The sequence below is a fragment of the Mchenga conophoros genome, linkage group LG5 (genome assembly GCF_057382185.1).
Source record: "Mchenga conophoros isolate Kocher_MC1m ecotype Shallow Benthic linkage group LG5, M_conophoros_male_GT1.1, whole genome shotgun sequence".
Classification (NCBI taxonomy): domain Eukaryota; kingdom Metazoa; phylum Chordata; class Actinopteri; order Cichliformes; family Cichlidae; genus Mchenga; species Mchenga conophoros.
In genome coordinates this window covers 24789984-24815956 of record NC_140530.1, presented here as the reverse complement: position 1 = coordinate 24815956, position 25973 = coordinate 24789984, and the positions used below count along the sequence as shown (strand labels likewise).

The window sequence follows — 25973 nt, the reverse complement described above, 5'->3', positions numbered from 1 at the left end:
GAGCAACCAGAGATTCCACTATAAACTCCTGTTTTCACTCTCTCTTTTAGGCCTCAATACTTAGCTCCAACAGCCTGCTTCTACTACAGATGATGCCTATGAAGGTGGTAAAAGTAAACCAAACAAGCAAATCTGCAGCAAATCTTAAGACTGAATTAAGCCAATTTGCATAATTTGGGAACAGATATTGAGTTTGGACAATGTGTCAGCAGTTATTTTCAGTCCACTGAAGGGTCGAGCTATTCCATGCTAAAAGCAGTATTTTGTTGACAGGAATTAGACTCAATAAGAAATACAAATGATAGTGCTACAAATTCAGAAAGAAATGATACTTAACAAGTTAACATTAACAAGTTTTGTTCATATGTTACTGTTCAAATTCTATTCAAGAAAATCCTCCGGGAATCAATCCTATGTATGTATGTATGTACTATGGCACAGAACATCACACCAGTACCCAGTACATTGAGACAGAGCTGTATATAAAAAATAGTCTCTTGTTGAGGATCCTTCTTGATGCTATTAACACATAAAAAAGAACTTTTAATTGGCTGTAAAAGCTATGAAGCAGTCGTGACACCAACGGTTGGGGGCAGTGGGCCGGATGAAAAAGCAGGAGGAATCGTGTCACAGCTGAGCCAGTGACTCATTCTCCCATGGCAGACGCTTAAACAATAGATGGCCTATAGCGCTGGCATATGCTGAGATGTGTTACATGTCTCCACAAAAGAAATGCAAAGGCAGTGGGCTGAGTGGCACAGAGATGTGAAACAGTGTTTGTGGTTATAGGCCTCGTTAGGATGCTGAGACACTGTGCTGAAAGGGCAGAATGGATTTTTTATTCTCCCTGTTTCTAGGAAGTGTATTTGTTTGTAGTGTATGTCAATTTCACTAAATCCAGACTCAAATAATTGTTTGATGCATTCCCATGAAATTTAGTACCAGCATTTATATTCCAGGGAAAATGAATCCAGTAATCTAGTAATTTCTTGACCTTTCCTCTAGGAAAATTACTGAAGTGTCATTTCTGAATGTGAAATAATTCAGCAGTTATTTGATGAAACGCCACAAAAGGCCAGTTCCCCATGTAAAAATTAAGAGGATTCTCACATTTCATCAGCATGATCCATTGAAGGTACACTTCTTTTTAACAGAGTGATTAATTAACCAAGTCCTTTAGTAGTTTATATCCTTGTTAGCTTGATTTTGCATTTTTCTAGATCAATTTTATGCTTGCAAGTATTGTTAATTACAGTCAATAATGTCAAAAACCAAAATAATAATACAATAATAAATTGTTATTTGTATAGGACTTTTTTAAAACATAGGGACAAAGAACTTTACTGAATACAATAAAATAGAAAATATACAGAAAGAAGAAAACATACACTACAACCACAGTGTACATTTTTTAATGACCTATCAAATGTTAGCTAGTAATACAGGTACTCAATTAAATAGTTTGCCCCTACCATGCAAAATACTGGCCACTGCAATAATTTGCTAGCAAACTAAGGAACTGCAAAGGTTTTCAGTGCAGTGCTTTATATCTGTAACAACCAGCAACCTCCAGCAACTACTCGCCAACCGGTTGCAGAATACATACTTTTCCCTAGGAAATGGCAGTTGCATGGGGTGTCACTGACCAGTCTTTAGGCTTGAGTGAATGATGCTATAGCAATTTGATGTTTCAATGCCAGCAATCACTTGGCAACTGGTCAGAGCGTGCACATTTTCATTCATGACCATTTTATTCCAGATGGTTGCTGATTGTCCTTTAAGCCTGTGTGACTGGGGCCTTAGCTAAACACTAATTTGCTGAAACAACGCTGGCAGTAGGAAGAAAACAAGTGATTTTTGCTGCTGAGTGCTTTACAGCTCACTCTTACGTGTTTCTCATTCCAACATCACCTTATACCTGAGCTCTGCATTTATCTATGAGTTGGCAGATAACCTGTTATGAATATTCATTACTTTTTTTAAAATCAAGCACTCATGCTAGTTCTCTCATCCCACTATCTTTTCTCCTAACCATTTCCTAGTGTGTTCAGTCCTCTCACACACTTTACTCTGCATTGTCATCCACCTCCTCCACTTCTTGCTCATTTGTCACTCTTGTTCACACTGTCCAACTCTACTCCCAGTACCACCTATCTATCCTGTCTTTGTTAACAGCCTTTTAATTACAGTACTTTTTCTTCCTCCCCATTGTCCTCACTCATTCTGTTTTAAATTCTGTTTTACGTTCTTAATAATGTTTGCTGGATAGAAACGGGTTCACCTCTGCTCAGAATCCCCACACCATACACTTATAAGGTCCTGTGCCAGCCCTTCCAAAGGGACTCTGCGAGTTCTTATCTCCTCCCTGTTGTACGCAGCTATTCTGAGCCAATTTATAATGCAGCTTACCTCAGCCTCAGAATTTTAATTAAAAGATGTGACCCAAATAAAGACCATAAGACGTCAGTTGTGTATTATGATTTTTTTGGTCAGTTTTTTCATATGTTTTAACACCTACGTATGTCAAAAACAACTCCCCTCTCGTTTCTGCATTAGTCTAAGTGCTTCACCAGGCACAATGTAGCCATCCTCTGATAGACATTGAGTCACACCAGTGATTTCTTTTTGTCCGAAGACAAGCAGCATCACTCTGAGCTTCCCACTTTCCCTGACAGATCCAACACTCATTTTCACAAGTCTAAGCAGCAGATAGAAGTCAACAGTAACTGCATGTCAGAGATGGTGCTTTTTATATTTTGAACATTTTTAGTAATTATAAAGTAAAAAAAAAAACCAACTATATAAAACTGTAACTTTATTGAGTAAAAGTTACAGTGTAATAGTAAATAAAAAACAGTGCTGGTTTTTAGTTTTATTTCCCCAACAACTAAAAGCTACTTTCATCTGAAATGTGGGCCTCAGCTTTATAGACAGTGCCTTCAAAAATGTCAGAAACAAACATTTTAAAAAATGTGACATTTAGAGAATAACTGCTCTTCCTCATGGCAAAAATCTTTAGTTGGCCTGTTTGACTAAGAGTCCAAAAGCAAATGGTTTACAGTCATACTAAACAGCAGTAAATTTTTGGCATTCATGCTGTATAAATAATGATAAAAATTGTAGCAATTAATTTGCCGTCAGCTGCCTTATCTTTTAATCAAGCAGTGCTGTAAACACCCTAGAGAAAATGCCAGATGTAGATTGGTATCGTAAAAGCTTTTTGACTGATGACTGACCTTTTCTGCTGTGACATTATGTGTGGATGTTTGTGTGTTTGCCCGGTTCAGAATATCTCATCACACCATGAATGGACACTTTGTGTCATCAGCAGTGGGTGACTGAGGCAACTGCCAAGTTTTTTATAAATGTAAGTGGGTCTGTGAGGGTACTGGATGTGTTGAGAAAAATGGCTGTATTTTTTGTAGCCTGGCTACTTATGATCCTCATGCTACAAATCACGTTGTTACCATTGCTGCATGTTCTGGTACTCACTGAAAAACAACTCTGGAACAGCTATGAATAGTTGAGGTTAAAGAAGCAGAAAGTACGGGGGGCGGGCGATTTTCTTCTAATTGGCAGAAAGTGATTCTGAGCCTATTTGACTGAATGGGCTTTCGCACCTGCTGGCACAAAGCATAGATGGATCTTTGTAATGCTGGTTCACCCTCATTGCTGCACCTGAAGCAGTGGATACAAGTCTTTATTTAGAACAGGGATGCCAAATACTCAGTATACATTGTGGACCACATACAGCCAGCTTTCATCTTTAGTGGGTTTAGGTTTATATAGTGCCAAATCACAACTGAGATGTAACCATATGAAAACGTTATAAAGAAAAGCTAATAATGTAATAATAAAAAGATCTGTCAGCATGACACTTTGGGTTCTAGTCATAAGTAATAAATGTGCAAAATTGGAGAAAAGGTTCAGGTAGCTCCCTGACCAGACTCTTGTAATTATAAAACTAAAGATTTTGGTTAATTCACAACAACGTTTTTTTCTTTTTTTTCCCAATTTTATGCCCTCCTTCACATTTTCCAAAGTCATGCTGTGGGCTGGATTGAAGTTGGATAGAGATTTAGAATATTCTTTAGATTTGTCAGTAGCAACAGAATTGACTGCTTTTAGTACCACTATTTGATGTACTCTGCAGGGGCTTGTGTAACTGTTTTAGCTCCATGTGGGAAAGTTGCTGAAATCAATTGTGCAATCAGACATTTTATTGACATATAAAACTGTGTTAATATCCTTCTCAATGGCAATTGATTCATGTAAAGTTGTCAGGCGCAGTGGCCCATGGACATGGGATGGACTCAAGTGGAGATTCAAAACCGGAGGCCAGGGGTGAGGTGTAACGAAAAGAGATTTTATTTTACAATGCTCAGAGGCTAACAGAAAGTGCAGACTAGAATCAATGAACTTAAACTAGATGTCTGAGGCGAGAGAAAAATACTGTGATGATAACTAGATGGCAGGGATAACTGGGTGCAGGTACTGGGCAGGGGAAACTGTGGTGGGCCAGGGCACTGAAACAGAGGACAGAGCAGTCAGGGGAATCCCACAGAGGGTTGCGAGTGAATCTAAGGATAGTACACTGAGCTGTCTTACAAGCTTGCAGGTGGGGGTTGCGTGGAGGGGGGAGGCAGGAGAGGTCCAGGCGGGTGCTGCATGCAATGCAGGGAGGCAGGCAGGAGAGAATGGCAGCTCCAAAACGGAGAGGGATTACCAGAGGTGGGACCAAGTCATTGTTTTGCAAGTCTCAAGTAAGTCTCAAGTCTTTATCCTCAAGTCTCAAGTCAAGTCTCAAGTAATGTCAGGCAAGTCAGAGTCGAGTCTCAAGTCACTGGTGTAAAAGTCCGAGTCAAGTCACAAGTCTGAAATTTTGAATTTCAAGTCCTTTCGAGTCTTTAAAAAAAAATATGAAAAAAGCATGTTGCAGTTATGCTAAATGTAAATATTAGACCATGTAATTTTAAAATCTGTGTTTTTCTCAACACATGACAAAATAGTGAACTTAGAAAATATACACAAATTGTGAAATTGCACCTCTTTAAAATGCAGCTCAATTAAACCTAGCTCCTAGAATAATTTTCACAGTTCTGAGATAAGCTGCATGTTATTCTTGGATGCGGTTGTAGGACCGGCTTTAAAAATCGCATGACAAAAATATCATACACATTAAAAAAAACTGCATCACCAACGTAGCCTGGACAACATTTGCTAGTTAGATGAAGTCAGCTATCTCATCGTAGCATATTTATATGCATATTTATAATCATACGGTTCTTGGAGTGAGTGCATACACTCATGAAGTTTAGTAACTTCAGGTCACTGCAACAAGCCCAGGTACAGTTTACCGCCGGATGGGTACAGGACCTTGAAATGCACCGTGTAGAACGAAAGACCATCGTACGTATCATAAGTTTACCAGTCTCATAAATTGTCGTCATAAATACACATTCGTTAACCGTTTATTAATAGGACCTTTGAGCTCAACGGTAATTAATTAGCAGTGGAAATAATTTCTGGTACGAGTTACAGAAATGTAGCAGTGACAATAATACTGTATGCTGTAATCGTACTGGGCAATTAGTGATACAAAAAACCTGTTTTATCCTGTGAATAAAAGTATATGTTTTTGTCAATGTACCATAATAACAGAGGCGAAACGCAATATTGTGTCAGGACAATTCACTATTTATGCACAATAAATAAAGGAGCATAGCACGACAATTTCTGTTCAGCGCCAGACTTGCTTGTAACCTATATCACCAATTATGTTATGAAAATGACGTATTAACTACAACAGCAGACTGACCTTTGTGGAAATGCTTGGAGCAGACTAACCTGTGAGCTGGAGTGTTCTGGGACGTTATATTTGATCTTTGAATGGCTGCAATCCAGGCCATCCGTCGCGTCTTTGTTACTTCGGAAACATGGCTCGAACAATTTCTCTTCAATGACGTAATCCGATAACAACCGATCTCTTTACCAGTCGGCTTCCCGTGGCTGTCATGCGACCGGCTATTGCAGTTAATAATACAACAGCTTCTCGACATTTTTGTGTTTCTTTTTATCGCTGTGTGACTGATTTCAATTGAAAGCCTGCGTGCGGTAGTACCTCTTGCCACGAGTTCCCAGAATTCTTTGCGGTTTACCCCTGAATGACGTCACATTTTCAATCTCTATATAATATGCATGTTAAATTTTATATTTGGGGTGAAATATCAAGTCTTTTCAAGTAAACCGGTTCAAGTCCAATTCAAGTCCCAAGTCATTGGTGTAAAAGTCCAAGTCAAGTCACAAGTCTTAGAACATTTTTTCAAGTCAAGTCTAAAGTCATAAAATTAATGACTCGAGTCTGACTCGAGTCCAAGTCATGTGACTCGAGTCCACACCTCTGGGGATTACCGGCGGCAGCAAACTGGTATCCAGGAGAGCTTGGTAGGTGGGTTTCAGAGGCTGACGAGAAAAACAGAGATACGGTCAATACACACGATTAGTCACCAAGGAACGGACGTGAGGCCGAGAACTGACTAAAGTTGGCAGATAATCTGGCGAAGACCAGTTGAGTGCGCCTGTCATAAATACTGCTGGTACGATTGCCATCAGGTGAGGAACAACAAAGACTCCACCCAGTGGGGAGGAGCTGATGCTGTGGAAAACCACCCAGACCACGACAAAAGTAGCTCTTTTTACCCTTGCAAACACTGTTTTGAGTGCCAGTGATGTAAGTTTGGACACACCTTCTCATTTCAATGTTTTTTTTTCTGTATTTTCATGACTATTTACATTGTAGACTCACTGAAGGGATTAAAACTATGAATGAACACATATGGAGTTAGTCTGAAGTATCTCAGAGTCTGAAATATCTCAAAACATGTTTTACATTTTAGATTCTTCAAACTATCCACCCTTTGATCACTGCTTGCACACTCTTGGCATTCCCTCGATGAGCTTCATGACCCATATGGAAAAGAAATAGTAAAAACTTATATGTGATTACTCATGAAAGTGGCCACTTTCTCATTACTTTCATATATTGTTTTAGTAAGTATCCAAAACATACAAGTTTCATTATATAAGTTTTCAAGGGATCTTATATCTGTTTTCACTCTTATATGCATTTCATACAAGTTTCACACCAGACAGATACAAACTTTATAAGATTTATATATATCTTTTCCATATGGGGAGGTTTGTCACCTGAAATGGTTTTTCAACAGTCTTGAAGGAGTTCCCAGAGAATATGAATTCTAACAGTTGTCAAATAGGGCAGTCAGCTGTGTACCAACCTGACTTCTGCACAACACATCTGATGGTCCCAACCCCATTAAGAAGACAAGAAATTCCACAAATGAACCCTTGCTTGTTTGCAGTGCTGTCAGCAAAGCAAAGAGTGGCTACTTTGAGGAATCTAAAATATTAACATATTTAGAGTTACACATTTTTTCTATAATTCCACATATCTTGCTTCATATTTGATGTCTTCAGTATGTATCTGCAATGTAGAGAGTGGTATATATAAAGAAAAACCATTAAATGAAAAGGTGTGTCCAAAGTTTTCACTGGTAGTGTACATTTACTTAAAAAACAGTTATCAATAAAAAAGTGTCTGTTCCCACCTTAAATGGTTAGTCTACTTTTGCTGTTTTGTGTAGACGCAACGCATGCTAATTAAAAATAATAATTTGAGCTTTTGAAATAAGCATTGTGTAACACTTTTTTTTCACTCCTTAATAAGATTTATGCTACTACCTTATATCTGCGGAGGAAATACAACACTCCATGATCTTAGCAAGGTGCTATCCCTGCAAGAGAGATAAATGAACATATTTAATAATAAAATACTCTACTCAGGAAATATTTAATTAGAACACTTTTGAACCTTTACCAAGATTCAAATATCACACCTTTAATGTGTGCTTTTGAAATCTGTACTTGAAATCTGTATCTGCCTGAAAAATCTTCTGCTGGCTACAGTGCATTTTTATATTTTTCATTATAAAACAAGGAAACACAAATCATTCAGACTGCTTTTCTTTCTAATGGTTCACAATCAATTCCACACTGAAGATGGATTAAAAATATTTGTGTTTGTCTTGCACTGTCTATTCCCTTAGGTTGCAGGAATAGTGATATTTTCCTGTAAATACAACATCAGTTCAAAAGTTTTCCCCTGAAGCAGAATAAGAGCAGTCCCCGGTTTTCCTGTAATACCGTGTGCCTGAAGAATTGGGAGGCTCTTTTCTTTTTCTCTGCTGCTCACAAGCGTCCACCTCCCTTTAGGTCTGAAATATTAATGGATGAGTTTTATTCTGGAATCAGAAAGGTGCCCTTCATACACATGTGTGTCCACAGAGAGGTGGATATCACACTTTCTACCACCTACCTTATATTTTTAACCAGGACATTTTTTTATATAAGCACTTGTAAATCAGAGGCTGTATTTATGTTATTTGTTCATGCTTGTGCATCTGAAAGGAAGCTTTAATGTTCCAGATATAAGTAGATGGCAGTTCAAAAGAGGAGATTTGACAAGGCCCTTGCAATAAAACAATGTGTTCTTAAGAGATATGGTGTTGAAAAAAAGAAGCAGCTCCTTACACAGTTTTGTCTTGATTAGAGGTTTCTACAACAAGAAGCGGGCATTAGTAATTCAAAAGAGAAAACTGAGAAGATCATTTTTCATGTTTTAAAAAAAACACACATTCTTTTGTCTGCTGGGTTGTTGCATAAAATATATATATATATATATATATATATATATATATATTTTATAAATACACAAATCACCTAGAGATCCATCCAGCTCTCTGACAGCTTGCAGCACAGCAAATGTAACCTAAGACTTGGCTTTTTACACTTCTCCCTTTGCGTTCCCTTCTTTTTCTCAGAAAAGTACTTGATGTGTGCGAAAACGATGTGTGTTGACAGCGTGAACGGGCAACACTGCTTGTCCCAGTTGGTCCGTCAGCCCAAGGCTAAGCTAATGTCTGTTGGCAGGGCTGGGTCAGGTGGCGTGAAGGGACAGTTTATGGTGGCGCAGAAGTGGCAAGAGCTCGTGTCTCCTCATTTCAACGTGATAACAATTGTCTGGAAACATTGTATTCATTCATTGTGTTACTCACTGTATTCAGAACTTATGGAAGTAGGTTTACAGGCTATGAAACAAAAGGCAGTAAAGCGCTGACTTGTGAACTGTGTGCGTGATGATTTTGCTTGTGTAAGGAACATACAGTTTTTGCTTGGCTGACTCAGAATTAAGTTTTAAATTCTTAATGGATCTTTAGTTCTTTACTTTTGATCCAGAGGAATAGGAATTTTACTGTCCCGATGGTGTAGCGTTTCTTGCTTTTACAGCAGCGTAACCAAGATGGTGGTTTCAGCACTAAATCCAATGTGTGCCCTGTACTGTGCTCTGCAATGCATTGAATTCTCTTCACTATTTCAAAATCTATTGTTTACTTTTATGCTTGACTAGCTTGTTGTTTTCCTCTTGCTTTTATTAACTTTTCCTGAGGAATTTTGAAATTGCTGTCAGTTGACATTAACTGAAATACTGGAATAGGATCAAACTACAAACAAGCGAACGGAGTGAACATTGCTCCATATCGTCACTCATAATAATAACAAAGTAACATGAGAGTTTCCAGTCCAAACCAAAGGGTTTCTAATATAATTTGGCATAAAAGACCATGAAATTCTAATGTTTCATTTGTGCACACAGTTTTCTCTACTCAAGCATGTTGGTGTCACGTAGGCCCTTCCACATCTGTGTGGGCAAATAGAAACTCTAATATAAATGTGACACATTTTATAAATCTCGTGCATCAAAGAACTGGGCTTCTTTAGAACTGGGCTTCTTTATTTCTAAAAACAAAAGGTATGGAGTCCCAGATATTTAACCTCTAGTGGAGGTTGTTCCCTTTGAAGTGGACATTGATCTACTATTGACTTGGTCATCCCTAGGAAAAAACTTTCTAAACACAAGCTAAACAACATATACACTATGTGCACTTCAGTGAGGAGAGGTCAGACCTGTACATAGGAGAAACTGAACAATCATTCCACAAATGCATGACAGAACATAGAGTTACACCTCAACAGGACAACACTCACCTGTACACTCATTCACCTGAAGGACAAAGGTCACTCTTTGGACAGTGAAGACAGATGGTCGCTGTGAACAAACATCATTGAACAGAGGTGGTGGCTTACCACACCATTTGTCAGCCACCTACAATGCAGTCTTTAGGTCCTTAGATCCCGGACACACACACCTTGCCTCAGGTTAGATTGGGGTAGGTCACATGATGGGGCAAAGTCTCACAGTGGTTTCATCCTTTACCCCTGCTGATGGTAATGACCATTGACTTTTTTCACATCTTGGCTTATGTGATGATGCACATTATCAATAGTGGGTCAACAACCACCTCCAAAGGATACTTGGGAGTGTCCACTTTGTTTCTATAACTCAAGAAGCTTCTTGGATGAGCGGTGAAATGTTTTCATAAACTTAAGGAAGTCCAGTTGCCTTCTTTTTCAAGCTCCTAAGACTACCATGAACTGGATGACTAAGAGCCAACACAAACTTCTGCTGTGTAGTTTGTCTAATTAGCCAACTAGCTAAATATGACATCCCTGATAAAATGTTGTGTGCCGCAAAGCCACCTTTAAATGATCTTTTTCTCATCATAATAAGTGGCTTATTGTTGTGAACTATTTAATAGTCAAAAGCCACTTCTTCTGGAGTGAAAAATAAACACTGAAATGAATATGGGAAGTATTCATGCATATCTGTACATCGTGTTCTCACAAACGGAAACATAAATAAACCAGGCAACCCAGAGGATGAATGTGATGTTAGCAGCAGGTCATCACTGTGTGTTGCTCTTATTTTCAAAGCAGGAACAGCCACAACTAAAGTTTAAGTTTATTCTTGTTATGTGCGCAGAGATCCTTTGTAACTCTTTCATGTTAATGTTCCAACAGGTGCTGGGGAGTCTGGAAAGAGCACCATTGTAAAGCAGATGAAGTAAGTTGCAAAAGGAATGTTTATTCCACCTTTTTTAAATTCTGTGTAACACAAAAGCTTTTTCACGTCACTGGAATTTGGTTGGTAATCACAAAACCATTAAAAGCTACAAACTAATATTAGCTCTAATGCTATATGCCCATTACTCATTTTTTCTATGATCTGTTGGTCAAATAGTTGTTTCCTTGTTTAACAAAAGCAACCAAAGTAGTTCTTATGTCTGTGTGTGGAAGTAAATGTTGCCCTTTAAGATAGTCCATTTAGATTTTTACCCCTCAGCTGTGAAAGGATGTACATATGTATAATGTGGTATATTGCCATCACCATGCCAACAGGTGGGGGACAAGTTTGTGAACGTGATGACTCGAGAACGGAGTGACATTTAAATTGATACCATAGGTGTATCTACTCAAGGTCTCAGAAGAGTTCGAATCTCATAGACCTCGACCTCAAGCATAGAAGTCCGAGGTCAATTGATCTGAAAAGCTTGTGAATACGATAGTTTGAGAATAAGGTGACGTGGGATTTTTAAATTCATACGATAGGTGCCTCTACTAGGAGGCTGAGGGGTACCATTGGCCACTGCCAGTATTTGTAAATGTCTTTTAAAAACCTCACAAATTAAGAAATTTTTTTATAATCACAATAAACTTTAATTATATTGTGTCACTGAGCCTAATAACCACAGTCATATTATAAGTGGTCACACGATGCCGGTTAACACCCCAGGAAGTCAACCCAGATTTTCTGACTTTAGCAATGAGTGTGTTTACATAAGAGGGGGCAGTGCTGACACCAGATGACCCATTTCCAAAAATGGACAGGTCTAGAGCTGCATATTTAAAGAAGAACAAGAGATAATCCTAAATAAATATAATAAATTTAAAATATAATACAAGCTAAAAGCAACACATTTGTTTTAGCTAGAGACTGCAAGAAAATCTGGCAGTTTGAATGTGTAAACTGATATTGCTATCACTGCTTAATTCTTCAGTTACAAAAGTGTGCAGAAGAATACATATAATCGATTTCTGACAGTCTGTTTAATTCTAAGACGCTCATAAAATCCAAGACATTTAGAGAGGTAAGTTATTGGCTTTATTAAAATGTCAGTGCATGAGGATGCCATATTCTAAGGTTAATAGGCACAACTTTATCCATCATGTTGATATAATATTTCCAACTTACAGTGGGGTGTGCTGCATAGGTTGTTGTAATGGTATGCCTCAATAAGTATTGACTGACTGCCGTAAGGGGAAACCCTGTTAACTTCCGGTCACAGTTCACTGTTCTTATTTTATGTGTTTCAGTCAGAGAACTTGAGCAGTTTACAGTTAAATCGTTTCAGTTTTAGATACAATACAGTGGAGTTATTTCAAGTTGGTTCCCAGGTGATGTTGTGGTCACAGGTGTTTAGAATTTTTTTGTACATGTGAGAACGTATAGGGTTATTGGAAAGTACTTAACACATAGACTTGGCTTCTGAGACCAATAGGAGTCTATGGGAAAATGTCCCTCCATCTTGACCTCTGCAAACACTTTCCTGATAGGTTTCTGGGCTCAGTCTCTCAGTCTTGGGTCATACTGAATAAAAAAGCCTTTTGTAAATCTTGGGAGTCCTGTGTTTCAGAATGGAGGTCCAGTGCGCAAGTAATTTTAAAGCTAGACCCCTCCATGTCATATAGCTATTTTGAAATCAAAATGACGATGGTAAAAACACTCATTTTGAGGCTTCAAAACGAGACTTCATAAACCAGGGGATGATGTCAGGGTAGCTAGGTCCATCTTTTATGCTGTCTATAAAACAAAGGCTTTTCATTTCTTTCTTTTCTTTCTTTCTTTTTGTAAAGCTTGTGCACCAATCAGGATACACAATGACACAGATACTCACACACTAATGGATAAACACAGAGGACACTAAATGCCTTAATTATTCACATTCCTCTGGGCTAACCAGGCATTGAATCCATTTTTTATGAGTTTGGACCAAGAACAGTCTGTTGCTTTTGAAGCTAATTTATAAACTTGTACAGAGGTATCGATTTATCAGCATGAAGACAGAAGCAATCATGACTCTGACCTTTTATTTAATGTCATACATGACATTAAATAATGTCATGTATGATGACATTGTGCGGTGTAAACATGTCTTACAGTAAGAAAAGTTAGCTAATTCAACGTTCTTAGAACAGCTCAAAAAGAAGGCAGCTGTTTTCTAAATTATTACTGTTCATTAACATTAACATCGGTAGGCTGTTAAGAGCAGGGGGCAGACCCACTTTAGAATTACTGTGGGGCTGTCTCACTTCGCTCTCTCTGCACTTTGTTCTGCAGCCTGATGAAATCTGGGTGATTGCACCTCATGATGGGCTGCACACTTGTGCATGCACAAACACGTAGTTCCGTCGCAGTCAGGGTAATAATACTGCAAGAGGTAAAGTTAGGATACTGCATCAGCTGAATGCTGCAGTGTTGAGGCAGTCCCACTGTGTGTTAACCCCGTTTGCTACACATCATCCTACACAGCATGCTGACATGATAAATGTTACACTGAGTATTCAGTATGATTTTTTATAGACTAGATAGCAACACAGACAAAACAAAATCAGCTTTTAGCTTCAAAAATATTTTGAGTTTAAACACAGCCAAAACTCTTAATGTAATCATTAATGTGTAACAATGATTGTAAAGAAAATGATTTAAACTATACAGTACAAAGACATTAATGATGTTAATCATTAACTAGCCAGTAACAGAATTTGAGCTAGTCTGATTTTCTGTGTGAAAGAAGCTGTTTAGTTTAGCAGTTTGACTTAAATCTGAGCCTGGCAGCTTAACTATGTAACTGCATTTGGGAATATGTCTTCTTAAAAATAATTCAGTAATAATCAACATGTATGTTTCTTTAAGAGAATTTCAGACAACTTTACATTGATTTATTAAAAGAAATAAGGTCAAACAGGTGACAAATAGGTAATAAAGGCAGTAGGTAATAAATAGGTTATAAATAGGTCAGATTCTGTGCTATTCCTTACTCTGTGTTGCCACCCACATCCATCCATGTCATCTGTACCACTGAGCTCCAGCATGACTTTTTGGGATACCTGCTGACAGTAAGAATTCACAAGTTGCTTCATTTTATATACTTTAAGCTGTTTTTTGCTTTATTTTTATAGCAAGGATGCTGGAGAACACTCCAAATGAGCTTGTAGTGCACATAGTGAAGCATAAGAAGTAGTTTTTGAAGACTTCATTAAAACAATAATTGATTCCCCCTCATGTACATCGAACCAAGTGTTGCTAATCTGTCATCCTGTTCTTATCGGCCATGAACTAATTCCATCCTGATGTGTGTCTGCTGTTAAATGAATTTCACATTCTGTGCAAAAAGCAAAAATGTGTCATTATTTACACTTGAAGTGCACCAGAAGAGTTTTTTAATTGACAGGGTAAACAGTAGAAATGATTTCAGCAAGCATAATTGCATCACACATTTGAGAATACTGTGGGCAATGTTTTAATGTGCACTTAAATAAAACTTGAATGTCTCTTGATATTCTCAGGATCATCCATGAAGATGGCTACTCAGAAGATGAGTGTAAGCAGTACAGAGCAGTGGTTTATAGTAATACCATCCAATCTATAATGGCCATTGTTAAAGCCATGGCCAGTCTGAAGATAGACTACAGCAATCCCACCAGAGTGGTAAGATGCACAAACACTCCCAAACACAATGTATTTTCTAAAGCATGGCGTTTGTGTACAAAATAATCACTCTAAATGCTTTTTTACTTGATCTTTACAAAATGCTTTATCTGTTGGTAAGCATGGGATGTGTAAGAGCAATAAAGACTCAGGAGCAAGATCCAGACCAAAGGCTAAAAACCATTGTTATGTGAGAATGCTGAATTTAATTTGGCCTTACTAACCATTGACTTACCAGGATGTCGCTTGGGGCTAAACAAAACAAAGCCTGCTTTATCAACAGCATCTTGCAACTGTGTATCTGGCACAGTACTTAAGAGTTACATTGTGCTTTCCCAGAATTGAAATCACAAGTTTTCCATTGTTTCCAGTCACTGTGCCCTATTTACTTGGTCCTTTTTCTCAATATAAAGAGGCTAAATAACCCAGTTGCTTACATACATACATATACACGTATGTGTCATTACTAAGACATGTATAACACGGTAAAATAGGATTATTTAAAGGCTACTATGACTCTTTCTTACATGTTTCCTCTTCTTGGCAGTTCTTTTTCAGTCAATACCACTGTCGGGCTGTGCCAGTGTTTTAAACAAACATGGTATCATGTGATTTCCAACATGCATCTGTTCACAGCAGCCTTTTTTTTATCAGCAGTAAGATTTATGTAGTAGGTGTTACACAGAACTGGAGCACAGTATAATCCTTTCCTGATATGTCTTTGCAACCTGCAGGGAAATAGCACTTGTCTTACTGACTCCATCTGGTCCATCTTTGATCTGCTGTCTCCTTAAAGTTGTACTAGACAGAGAGGAGTCTGAAAGTATACCTGCTGCAGGAGCAACAGCAGCCACTGAGAGCTCTGGTGCAGATTGGATTAATTCAGTGCTGCTAGCAGGGCATGTTTGAACAGCACTGCAGAGGCTGGTTTCTGCAGCCTCAGCAGCAACACAAACTAATTTCTTATTTTGAAGAATACCCAACTGTAAAAGGAAGATCTTGTTGCTAACCCATTTGTCTGGAGGTGTTTTGTAACAATTGTTACCCATCATTTATGTTTGCTTTGCATGTTAGTGTTTGCTAAACCTAATCACTCCCAAACTAATGGTTTTATAACTGGCTAGCTAATGAAAACAGGCTTGTCAGTCTTTAAATTACTCCACATATTAAAGATGATTGATTATGCATTTATTTATTTTCTGTCATATATAAAGAGTTACAGTAGCGCATGCTTGTGACAGCTCTAGGTCTTGTGTTTATGTTCTTTGGCAGGCCTGCCTTTTACGTGCTCTATTTCAGATCCTAATCAGGAAATGGCTTGGGAATGCTTGGGAACTCTATAGAAACCAGTTTCCTCCCTGGCTGTCTCTTCTTCTGGAAGGCTCTTGCCTTTCAGGTCGCTAACTTGGTTTTCATTTGATTTCGCTTGGGTGTGCTGCAGTAACACCTAGTTTAAGCCATATTTGGTTTTAGGTAAGCACCTGCTTATCAGTTCTCCTTGAACCGCCTTTGTGTTGACTTGTTGTTAAAAAAAATATTGACCCAGGAAAAATTGTTTCTCTGAGGATCTCCATTTCTTGGTATGTTCTAAATGATCTGGACATAACACGTTCATATTAAATGTGTTCAAAATTTCAAACAGTGAGGCAAACGCTTACATCGTTAAAGCTGTTTATTATGTATAAGTGTTAAAAAAAAAGTGATGAAGTTAAAAACAGTTGTTTTTAGTGCTAAAATCCACAGAATTATCAAGTAAATCTGTCTCTATAATCAGCTTTATTGAGCTTTACAAGCTCTAGGTCTTTGTTAAGTCATCCAATCCACTACTTCACAGTTCATCATCATTCTCATTTTAGAACGAGGCAGAGTGAAATATTTGAGAGGCAGCCAGAGACGATTTTCGACGTGCAAGTCATGGATCTAAAAATAATTTAATTAGCCATAGCTACAGCTGATAAAATCTGCCAGCAACAGTTGTCATCTGAGTAGAAAAAATTAACAGTTGCTTTCGGGGGGAAAAAAATGTACCTCTGTTTAAAAGTAAGGATTTGCAAAGAATGCCACATTTAAGCTAAGTACTGTGTCACCATACAAGAATTTCAAAGGCTGACACATAAAAGATATTTAATGATTTCTCTGATGTGCGGATGTGGAAGTTGTCTGTGTAGTTCATCCAACAGCAAATTTAATATCTATGGGATTTTGGACAGAGATGTGATGTGATTGTGAGGGCGAGATGTGCATTTGGATTCAGTTAATTCAGATCTTTAATTAGGTGATTAACGAACTTCATTATTATGACTGCACAATTCGAGCATATCAGAAGTACTTAATGAACACACTAAATAATTAGGTGCAGCTCATACAAACACACACTAAGTTAAACACAACAGGGCATCCGTGAAACTTTTATACTTAAACCTGCAGACAGAAGACAAGAGATGCTGAGTTGCAGTCTCCTGCACCCTGTGAACACTTATCAACTTTCAAACAAGCTGCCGGTGAGGTCTGACAGTGGCCGTGTGTGTATCCTGTAAGTGAAGCTGTAATAGAAGGATTAAGGACTCTGCTGTGGTGACATTTTTTTTCTCACCCATAGATCTGTCAAATGGCTGGGTGTACGTGATGCTACTCTCGCACTCCCACACATAGCAATTAGTGTGCTAGCCTGCCCATACTTGCGCAGCAGCCCTGTAGAAATTGACACACGCTTATGGCTTTCATACTATTCTTTAATTATGCCCCATATTGGATTTCAGTTGAGCTGATTGTAGCAGCTGATCTGCATGTGATAAGGATCATTAACAGACACATTATGCTGCTGTATAGAAGTAAACATGAAACTCAAGTCAGTGTTTGCAGTTTCATGGTGATTCATTGCAGCTGCAAGTGCAGTCGGAGCCTGCAAATTTGTAAGTGAATGACAAAGAGGAGAAGGATAAGGCGAGTGTGTGTGAGTCTAATATTCTGCAGTCTGCAACTTGTAGCTGTGTTAAAAAGAGCAGAAAGAGTTTTAGTAAATGTGTCACATTCCCAGAGAGCCATCGTAAACATCAATTTCATTGGCAGCATGTGAGCGCATCACTCATAGTGACGCACCACTAAATAAACACATTTCAAAAGAACAGTAATGCTATTGGTCCAGTCAAGACATTGACTGGACCAATAATAAAGGACATACACAAATTCAGTAAGCTGGCCATTTAACCAACGTAAACATCACCATCTAATAGGCACAGACGTACATTCACCGGCTGCTTTGTTAGTACTGGACTCCCTTCTGCCTTCAAATTCGCCTTAATTCTTCACTGCATAGATTTAACAAGGTGGTGAAAACATAACTCTGAGATTTTGGTTATTATTGATGCAATAGCATCCTAGAATTCCTGCAGATTTTAGGCTGCAGATCCATGATGTAAATCTCCCATTCCACAACATCCCAGAGGTGCTCTATTGAACTAATATCTGGTGACTGTGGAGGTCATTTGAACACAGTGAACTCATTGTCAGTTTCAAGAAACTAGGTGTGTTGGAAGCATCCATCAGAAGATGGGCACACTATGTTCATAAATTTGTGGACAGGGTCAGGAACAGTATTCAGAAATGATGCTCAGTCACTACTAAATAGCCCAAACAATTTAAAAAAAAATAAAAATAACCTTCACGCAATTACACCGCCCTGCAGGATGAATCCAGGCTTTTGTGGAGTTTTCTGTTGTCCAACTTTTGTGAACCGTTGTGAATTTTAGCCTCAGCTTCCTGTTCTTAGCTGACAGGAGGTAGTACCTGGTGTGGTCTTCTGCTGCTCTATCCCATATACTTACAGGTTCAATGTGTTGTGCATTCAGAGATGGTCTTCTGCGTAACGTGGTTGTAGCAAGAGATTTGTTGAAATACTGCTGTCTTCTTCTCAGCTTGAAGCAGTCTGGTTATTCTCCTCTGACCTCTGACTTCAACAAGGCATTTGAACTGCTGCTCACTGGATATTTTCTCTTTTTCAGAACATTATCTGTAAACACTAGAGATGGTTGTGTGGGAAAATCCCAGTAGATGCGCATTTTCTGAAATACTGAGACCAGCCCTTGCAGCATCTTACTTAAATCATCTTTCGTCCTCATTCTGATTGTCGGTTTGAATCCCAGAGAGTTGTCTTGATTATGTTGGCATGTCTAGATCTAAACTGGGTTTTTGGCATGTGGCTGATTTGACATTTTTGTTAAGGAGCAGTTGAATACGTGTACCTAATAAAGTGACCATGATTGTATACTGACTGGATGACAATGGCAGGTAGAGATAGTAATAGATTTCTACTCAGTCCAGTTTGTTTCCATTCACAATTACGAAATGTTTCATTATGAACCATTTGTGTATTTTGATGATGCCATACATATTCAGAACTCTAGAAAATCCTGACTGCAGTTGCATTAAGTTAGTTACACATACAAATGTGCAGAGAAAACCAAGGTTTATTTATTACTCTTAGAATTTCTATCCTTGAGAATAAAGGTCAGAGAGAAATAATTAACATTGTGCCAACAGGAAGATGGTGAACTGAGAGAAACAAGCAAGGTGGCAAACAGCAGGAAATCAAACCACAGTCTGTTGAAGCAGCCCTGCATGCTGTTACTTTGAGTCATACAGACCTATCTCATATATCTTACATGTGGTCAGCCCAAATTGGCTGCCACATTGCTTTATCACATGTTGTAATGATATTATAATCACTTTACTTTAAAATATTTCCTCTCTTTGTGCCAGTTCTATAGAGATATCGCTCACATTGGTCCATACTGTTGTATTAGATTATCAATAAGTATTTAATAGGGGTGCAACGATATTCGTATCGATATTGAACCGTTCGATACAGTGCTTTCGGTTCGGTAGGCATATGTATCGAACAATACAACATTTGTAATTTATTTTATCAACTTTCCTTCTGACGATGCTGTCTGTGTTGAGCGCTCAGTGAATCTGCGTTGGACTACTCCGCCTAGGCTGCACTGTCGAGCGCAGATCCACTGAGCGCTCAACACAGACAGCATAGTCAGAAGGAAGAGCGCAGGGCAAGCTAGCGAGACAGAAGTTAAGCTCTCCTTGCAACATGGACCTCCCCCACCCTCATTCAGATCTGGCGTTTGGAATTATTTTGGTTTTCATGTGACGTATGACCCTGAAGGTAAGCACGTCATGGACTAAAGTAAAACAGTATGTTGGATGTGCCATGCAATGCTCAATTACATGGGTGGGAGCTGGCGTGTTGTTGGCCGTCTGTAGCTCGTTAACAGAGATTTGCCGTGTTGTGGCGTTAAGGTCATTTCAACGAGATTAACCTGAAAGCACTAGTGGGAACACAATGAATATGACTGCACATTTACACCGACATCATCCTAGTGCAAAGACAAAAACAACAAGCATGCTACTACCTTTAGCCGAGTCATTTAGACAGCTGTTAGCACATGATTCTCCTTATCGGGACCTGATATGTTTAATATGCTGCTGAGAATATAGCCCAGAAGAAGCGGATAGTATAGCTTTTATTTTGGAAAGAGACATTTCTCTGTAATAAACTCTCTTTTCCAAAGATGAGTGATTCCTCAATCAGATACAGGGCTTGCAATATCGCTAGCCCGACGTCCTGGAGCTAGCGATTCGGGCTACCAAAATCTATCTCTTCCCTGCCCGTCGGGCTATTGTAGGAAGGAAAAATATATGTCAATGCTTTTGCATTCTTTCAGAAATGTAGCTGGGTAACTAGAAAGTGCATTTTCTGAAGAAACTGCAGTGTGAATGCTTGAATCTGAATGTATGCACTGAAATGAATTAATTGCTGAATTTTGAGTTAAAAATATTGAATGAGATTAAAAACAAAACAAAAAAAAAACACGAATTTAACCTGAAAACAAAGGTGCTGAACTGCTAAAAGCTGAAGGTTACACAGAAGAAGGAGTTGGAAAAAAACTGAAAATGTTTTAAATGTAAATTAGAAAACCCTAAGAAATGAGAAAAGAACATTTAGAGTCAGAAAACATCTGAATGAATATTAAAAGGTCATATTCTTTGAATCACTGAATGACTAAAATGTGATCCCTCCACTTGGACCCACACAGTTTAAAAAGTTTACATCTCTGAGCTTTGAAAGACAAGATGTTGGAAAAAGAACAACGATGGCGACGTTTTGAGGGTAAAATGATGGCTTTAACACTGTGGACACAGCAGCAGTTGAAAGAGAAGTGTTTAAGATGAATTTTGGCAGAGTGGCAGAGAGAGCTCGTTAAGCAGGCAGGTGTGAGCCTGGTTGCTATAGTGACCGCACCCAATGGCTCCATACACACGTACACAGACATGCGCCTCACTTTTGCTGCTTAAAATGAACAGAAAAGTCAGGCCGAAACAAATCGCTCCCAAATGAAAAGTAAAAGTCGTATTGACAAAATTCTTTCACTGTGAGCGACAGCAATGTCTAGTCTACCTAATTCTCAGTTTTCATGCCTGTGGAGCTTATTATATGGACGTGGTGACAGTGGAAAGACACCATGCTCTTCTGATTTTCAAACGAACCTTCTGAGCCATTTTAACATTAGAGTCTATGGAAGAGTTGGAGGGAGGAGGCTGTGCATTGGTGACATTTATGAAAGAACCATAACACCTAGTACAATAGTAAACACATTGGATGAAAGAGGACAGCCATGGCTACGTTTTGAGGGTAAAATCATACCTGTAGAGCAAACGCTGCGGACACAGCAGCAGTTTTAAAAAAGATTTTAAGATTAATTTTTTTGCTCCTCTCACTCTAGCAGTTGAGCTGCCTCACTCTAGCCCCAACATTCCGTCCCATACACACCCATTATAAACTCTGAAACGGGTGAAAAAACATCATGAAACTTAAACTGGAACTGAAGAAAAAGTATAATAGATATTGAAAAGATAAATACAAGTTGAATAGTTGAATGTCTTGTCTTCGTTTTAAAGTTTGAATGGTGGCTCTATGTGAACGTATGTTGAAGTAGTAAGAGTTTAAAAATGAGTAAGTTGAATGAGAATTTGAAGGGTCTCCCCATTGAAATACATGGGAAATTTTTGTTGAATAAAGTTGAATAAAATTAAAAATATAAATGTTAAAAATGAGAAAAGTAGAAGCACACCATTCCAAAAGAAGAGGAATCTAATGGTGTTTGAATGGTTTTTCTAAGTTGAACGGTTTTGAAGGAGATAGTCGGCGAAAAACGTACGGAATAGGAAAAAATAACTAGAAAGTGCATTTTCTGAAGAAACTGCAGTGTGAATGCTTGAATCTGAATGTATGCACTGAAATGAATTAATTGCTGAATTTTGAGTTAAAAATATTGAATGAGATAAAAAAAAACAAAAAAAAAAAAACGAATTTAACCTGAAAACAAAGGTGCTGAACTGCTAAAAGCTGAAGGTTACACAGAAGAAGGAGTTGGAAAAAAACTGAAAATGTTTTAAATGTAAATTAGAAAACCCTAAGAAATGAGAAAAGAACATTTAGAGTCAGAAAACATCTGAATGAATATTAAAAGGTCATATTCTTTGAATCACTGAATGACTCAAATGTGATCCCTCCACTTTGATCCACACAGTTTAAAAAGTTTAAATGCCTGAGCTTTGAAAGATACGGTGTTGGAAAGAGAACAATAATGGCGACAATTTGAGGGTAAAATGATGGCTGTAACACTGTGGACACAGCAGCAGTTGAAAGAGAAGTGCTTAAGATGGATCTTGGTACAGTGGCAGGCAGAGCTCGTTAAGCAGGCAGGTGTGAGCCTGGTTGCTATAGTGACCGCACCCAATGGCTCCATACACACGTACACAGACATGCGCCTCACTTTTGCTGCTTAAAATGAACAGAAAAGTCAGGCCGAAACAAATCGCTCCCAAATGAAAAGTAAAAGTCGTATTGACAAAATTCTTTCACCGTGAGCGACAGCAATGTCTAGTCTACCTAATTCTCAGTTTTCATGCCTGTGGAGCTTATTGTATGGACGTGGTGACAGTGTAAAGACACCATGCTCTTCTGATTTTCAAACGAACCTTCTGAGCCATTTTAACATTAGAGTCTATGGAAGAGTTGGAGGGAGGAGGCTGTGCATTGGTGACATTTATGAAAGAACCATAACACCTAGTACAATAGTAAACACATTGGATGAAAGAGGACAGCCATGGCTACGTTTTGAGGGTAAAATCATACCTGTAGAGCAAACGCTGCGGACACAGCAGCAGTTTTAAAAAAGATTTTAAGATTAATTTTTTTGCTCCTCTCACTCTAGCAGTTGAGCTGCCTCACTCTAGCCCCAACATTCCGTCCCATACACACCCATTATAAACTCTGAAACGGGTGAAAAAACATCATGAAACTTAAACTGGAACTGAAGAAAAAGTATAATAGATATTGAAAAGATAAATACAAGTTGAATAGTTGAATGTCTTGTCTTCGTTTTAAAGTTTGAATGGTGGCTCTATGTCAATGTATGTGGAAGTAGTAAGAGTTTAAAAATGAGTAAGTTGAATGAGGATTTGAAGGGTCTCCCCATTGAAATACATTATAAATTTTTGTTGAATAAAGTTGAATAAAATTAAAAATATAAATGTTAAAAATATGAAAAATAGAAGCAGTGTTGTCCAAAAGAATAGGAATCTAACGGTGTTTGAATGGTTTTTCTAAGTTGAACGGTTTTGAAGGAGTAGGCTTATAAAAAACGTACGGAAAAATAAAATATAATAATAATAATAACTAGAAAGTGCATTTTCTGAAGAAACTGCAGTGTGAATGCTTGAATCTGAATGTATGGACTGAAATGAATTAATTGCTGAATTTTGAGTTAAAAATTTTGAATGAGATAAAAAAAAAACAAAAAAAAACAACCTGAATTTAACCTGAAAACAACAGTGCTGAACTGTGTAACCTTCAGCTTTTAGCAGAAGAAGAAGTTGGAAAAAAGCTGAAAATGTTTTAATTGTAAATTAGAAAAACCTAAGAAATGAGAAAAGAACATTTAGAGTCAGAAAACATCTGAAAAAATATTAAAAGGTCATATTCTTTGAATCACTGAATGACTAAAATGTGATCCCTCCACTTGGACCCACACAGTTTAAAAAGTTTACATCTCTGAGCTTTGAAAGACAAGATGTTGGAAAAAGAACAACGATGGCGACGTTTTGAGGGTAAAATGATGGCTTTAACACTGTGGACACAGCAGCAGTTGAAAGAGAAGTGTTTAAGATGAATCTTGGCAGAGTGAGAGAGAGAGCTCGTTAAGCAGGCAGGTGTGAGCCTGGTTGCTATAGTGACCGCACCCAATGGCTCCATACACACGTACACAGACATGCGCCTCACTTTTGCTGCTTAAAATGAACAGAAAAGTCAGGCCGAAACAAATCGCTCCCAAATGAAAAGTAAAAGTCGTATTGACAAAATTCTTTCACCGTGAGCGACAGCAATGTCTAGTCTACCTAATTCTCAGTTTTCATGCCTGTGGAGCTTATTATATGGACGTGGTGACAGTGGAAAGACACCATGCTCTTCTGATTTTCAAACGAACCTTCTGAGCCATTTTAACATTAGAGTCTATGGAAGAGTTGGAGGGAGGAGGCTGTGCATTGGTGACATTTATGAAAGAACCACAACACCTAGTACAATAGTAAACACATTGGATGAAAGAGGACAGCCATGGCTACGTTTTGAGGGTAAAATCATACCTGTAGAGCAAACGCTGCGGACACAGCAGCAGTTTTAAAAAAGATTTTAAGATTAATTTTTTTGCTCCTCTCACTCTAGCAGTTGAGCTGCCTCACTCTAGCCCCAACATTCCGTCCCATACACACCCATTATAAACTCTGAAACGGGTGAAAAAACATCATGAAACTTAAACTGGAACTGAAGAAAAAGTATAATAGATATTGAAAAGATAAATACAAGTTGAATAGTTGAATGTCTTGTCTTCGTTTTAAAGTTTGAATGGTGGCTCTATGTCAATGTATGTGGAAGTAGTAAGAGTTTAAAAATGAGTAAGTTGAATGAGGATTTGAAGGGTCTCCCCATTGAAATACATTATAAATTTTTGTTGAATAAAGTTGAATAAAATTAAAAATATAAATGTTAAAAATATGAAAAATAGAAGCAGTGTTGTCCAAAAGAATAGGAATCTAACGGTGTTTGAATGGTTTTTCTAAGTTGAACGGTTTTGAAGTTATAGGATTACAAAAAACGTACGGAATAGATAAAATATAATAATAATAATAATAATAAAGATTCGAATAACAATACTGTGAATGCTTTTCAAGCATTCACACTAATAATAAAGATTAGAATAACAATACTGTGAATGCTTTTCAAGCATTCACACTAACTAGAAAGTGCATTTTCTGAAGAAACTGCAGTGTGAATGCTTGAATCTGAATGTATGCATTGAAATGAAATAATTACTGAATTTAAGTTAAAAATTTTGAATGAGATTAAAAAAACCCCCCGAATTTAACCTGAAAACAAAGGTGCTGAACTGCTAAAAGCTGAAGGTTACACAGAAGAAGGAGTTGGAAAAAAACTGAAAATGTTTTAAATGTAAATTAGAAAACCCTAAGAAATGAGAAAAGAACATTTAGAGTCAGAAAACATCTGAATGAATATTAAAAGGTCATATTCTTTGAATCACTGAATGACTCAAATGTGATCCCTCCACTTTGATCCACACAGTTTAAAAAGTTTAAATGCCTGAGCTTTGAAAGATACGGTGTTGGAAAGAGAACAATAATGGTGACAATTTGAGGGTAAAATGATGGCTGTAACACTGTGGACACAGCAGCAGTTGAAAGAGAAGTGCTTAAGATGAATCTTGGCACAGTGGCAGGCAGAGCTCGTTAAGCAGGCAGGTGTGAGCCTGGTTGCTATAGTGACCGCACCCAATGGCTCCATACACACGTACACAGACATGCGCCTCACTTTTGCTGCTTAAAATGAACAGAAAAGTCAGGCCGAAACAAATCGTTCCCAAATGAAAAGTAAAAGTCGTATTGACAAAATTCTTTCACCGTGAGTGACAGCAATGTCTAGTCTACCTAATTCTCAGTTTTCATGCCTGTGGAGTTTATTATATGGACGTGGTGACAGTGGAAAGACACCATGCTCTTCTGATTTTCAAACCAACCTTCTGAGCCATTTTAACATTAGAGTCTATGGAAGAGTTGGAGGGAGGAGGCTGTGCATTGGTGACAT

The 25973-nt window shown here is 38.0% G+C and overlaps 1 protein-coding gene across 1 annotated transcript in view; it reads left to right on the top strand.

Annotated features, from left to right (window-relative positions):
* LOC146574642 (guanine nucleotide-binding protein G(i) subunit alpha-2) overlaps positions 1-25973 on the top strand; it is a 71448-nt gene that overhangs the window by 19631 nt on the left and 25844 nt on the right. The window contains exons 2-3 of the mRNA XM_085274470.1: positions 10996-11038; positions 14602-14743. Of these exons, the coding sequence (XP_085130596.1) occupies positions 10996-11038; positions 14602-14743 (185 nt within the window). The remainder of the gene's footprint in view (positions 1-10995; positions 11039-14601; positions 14744-25973) is intronic.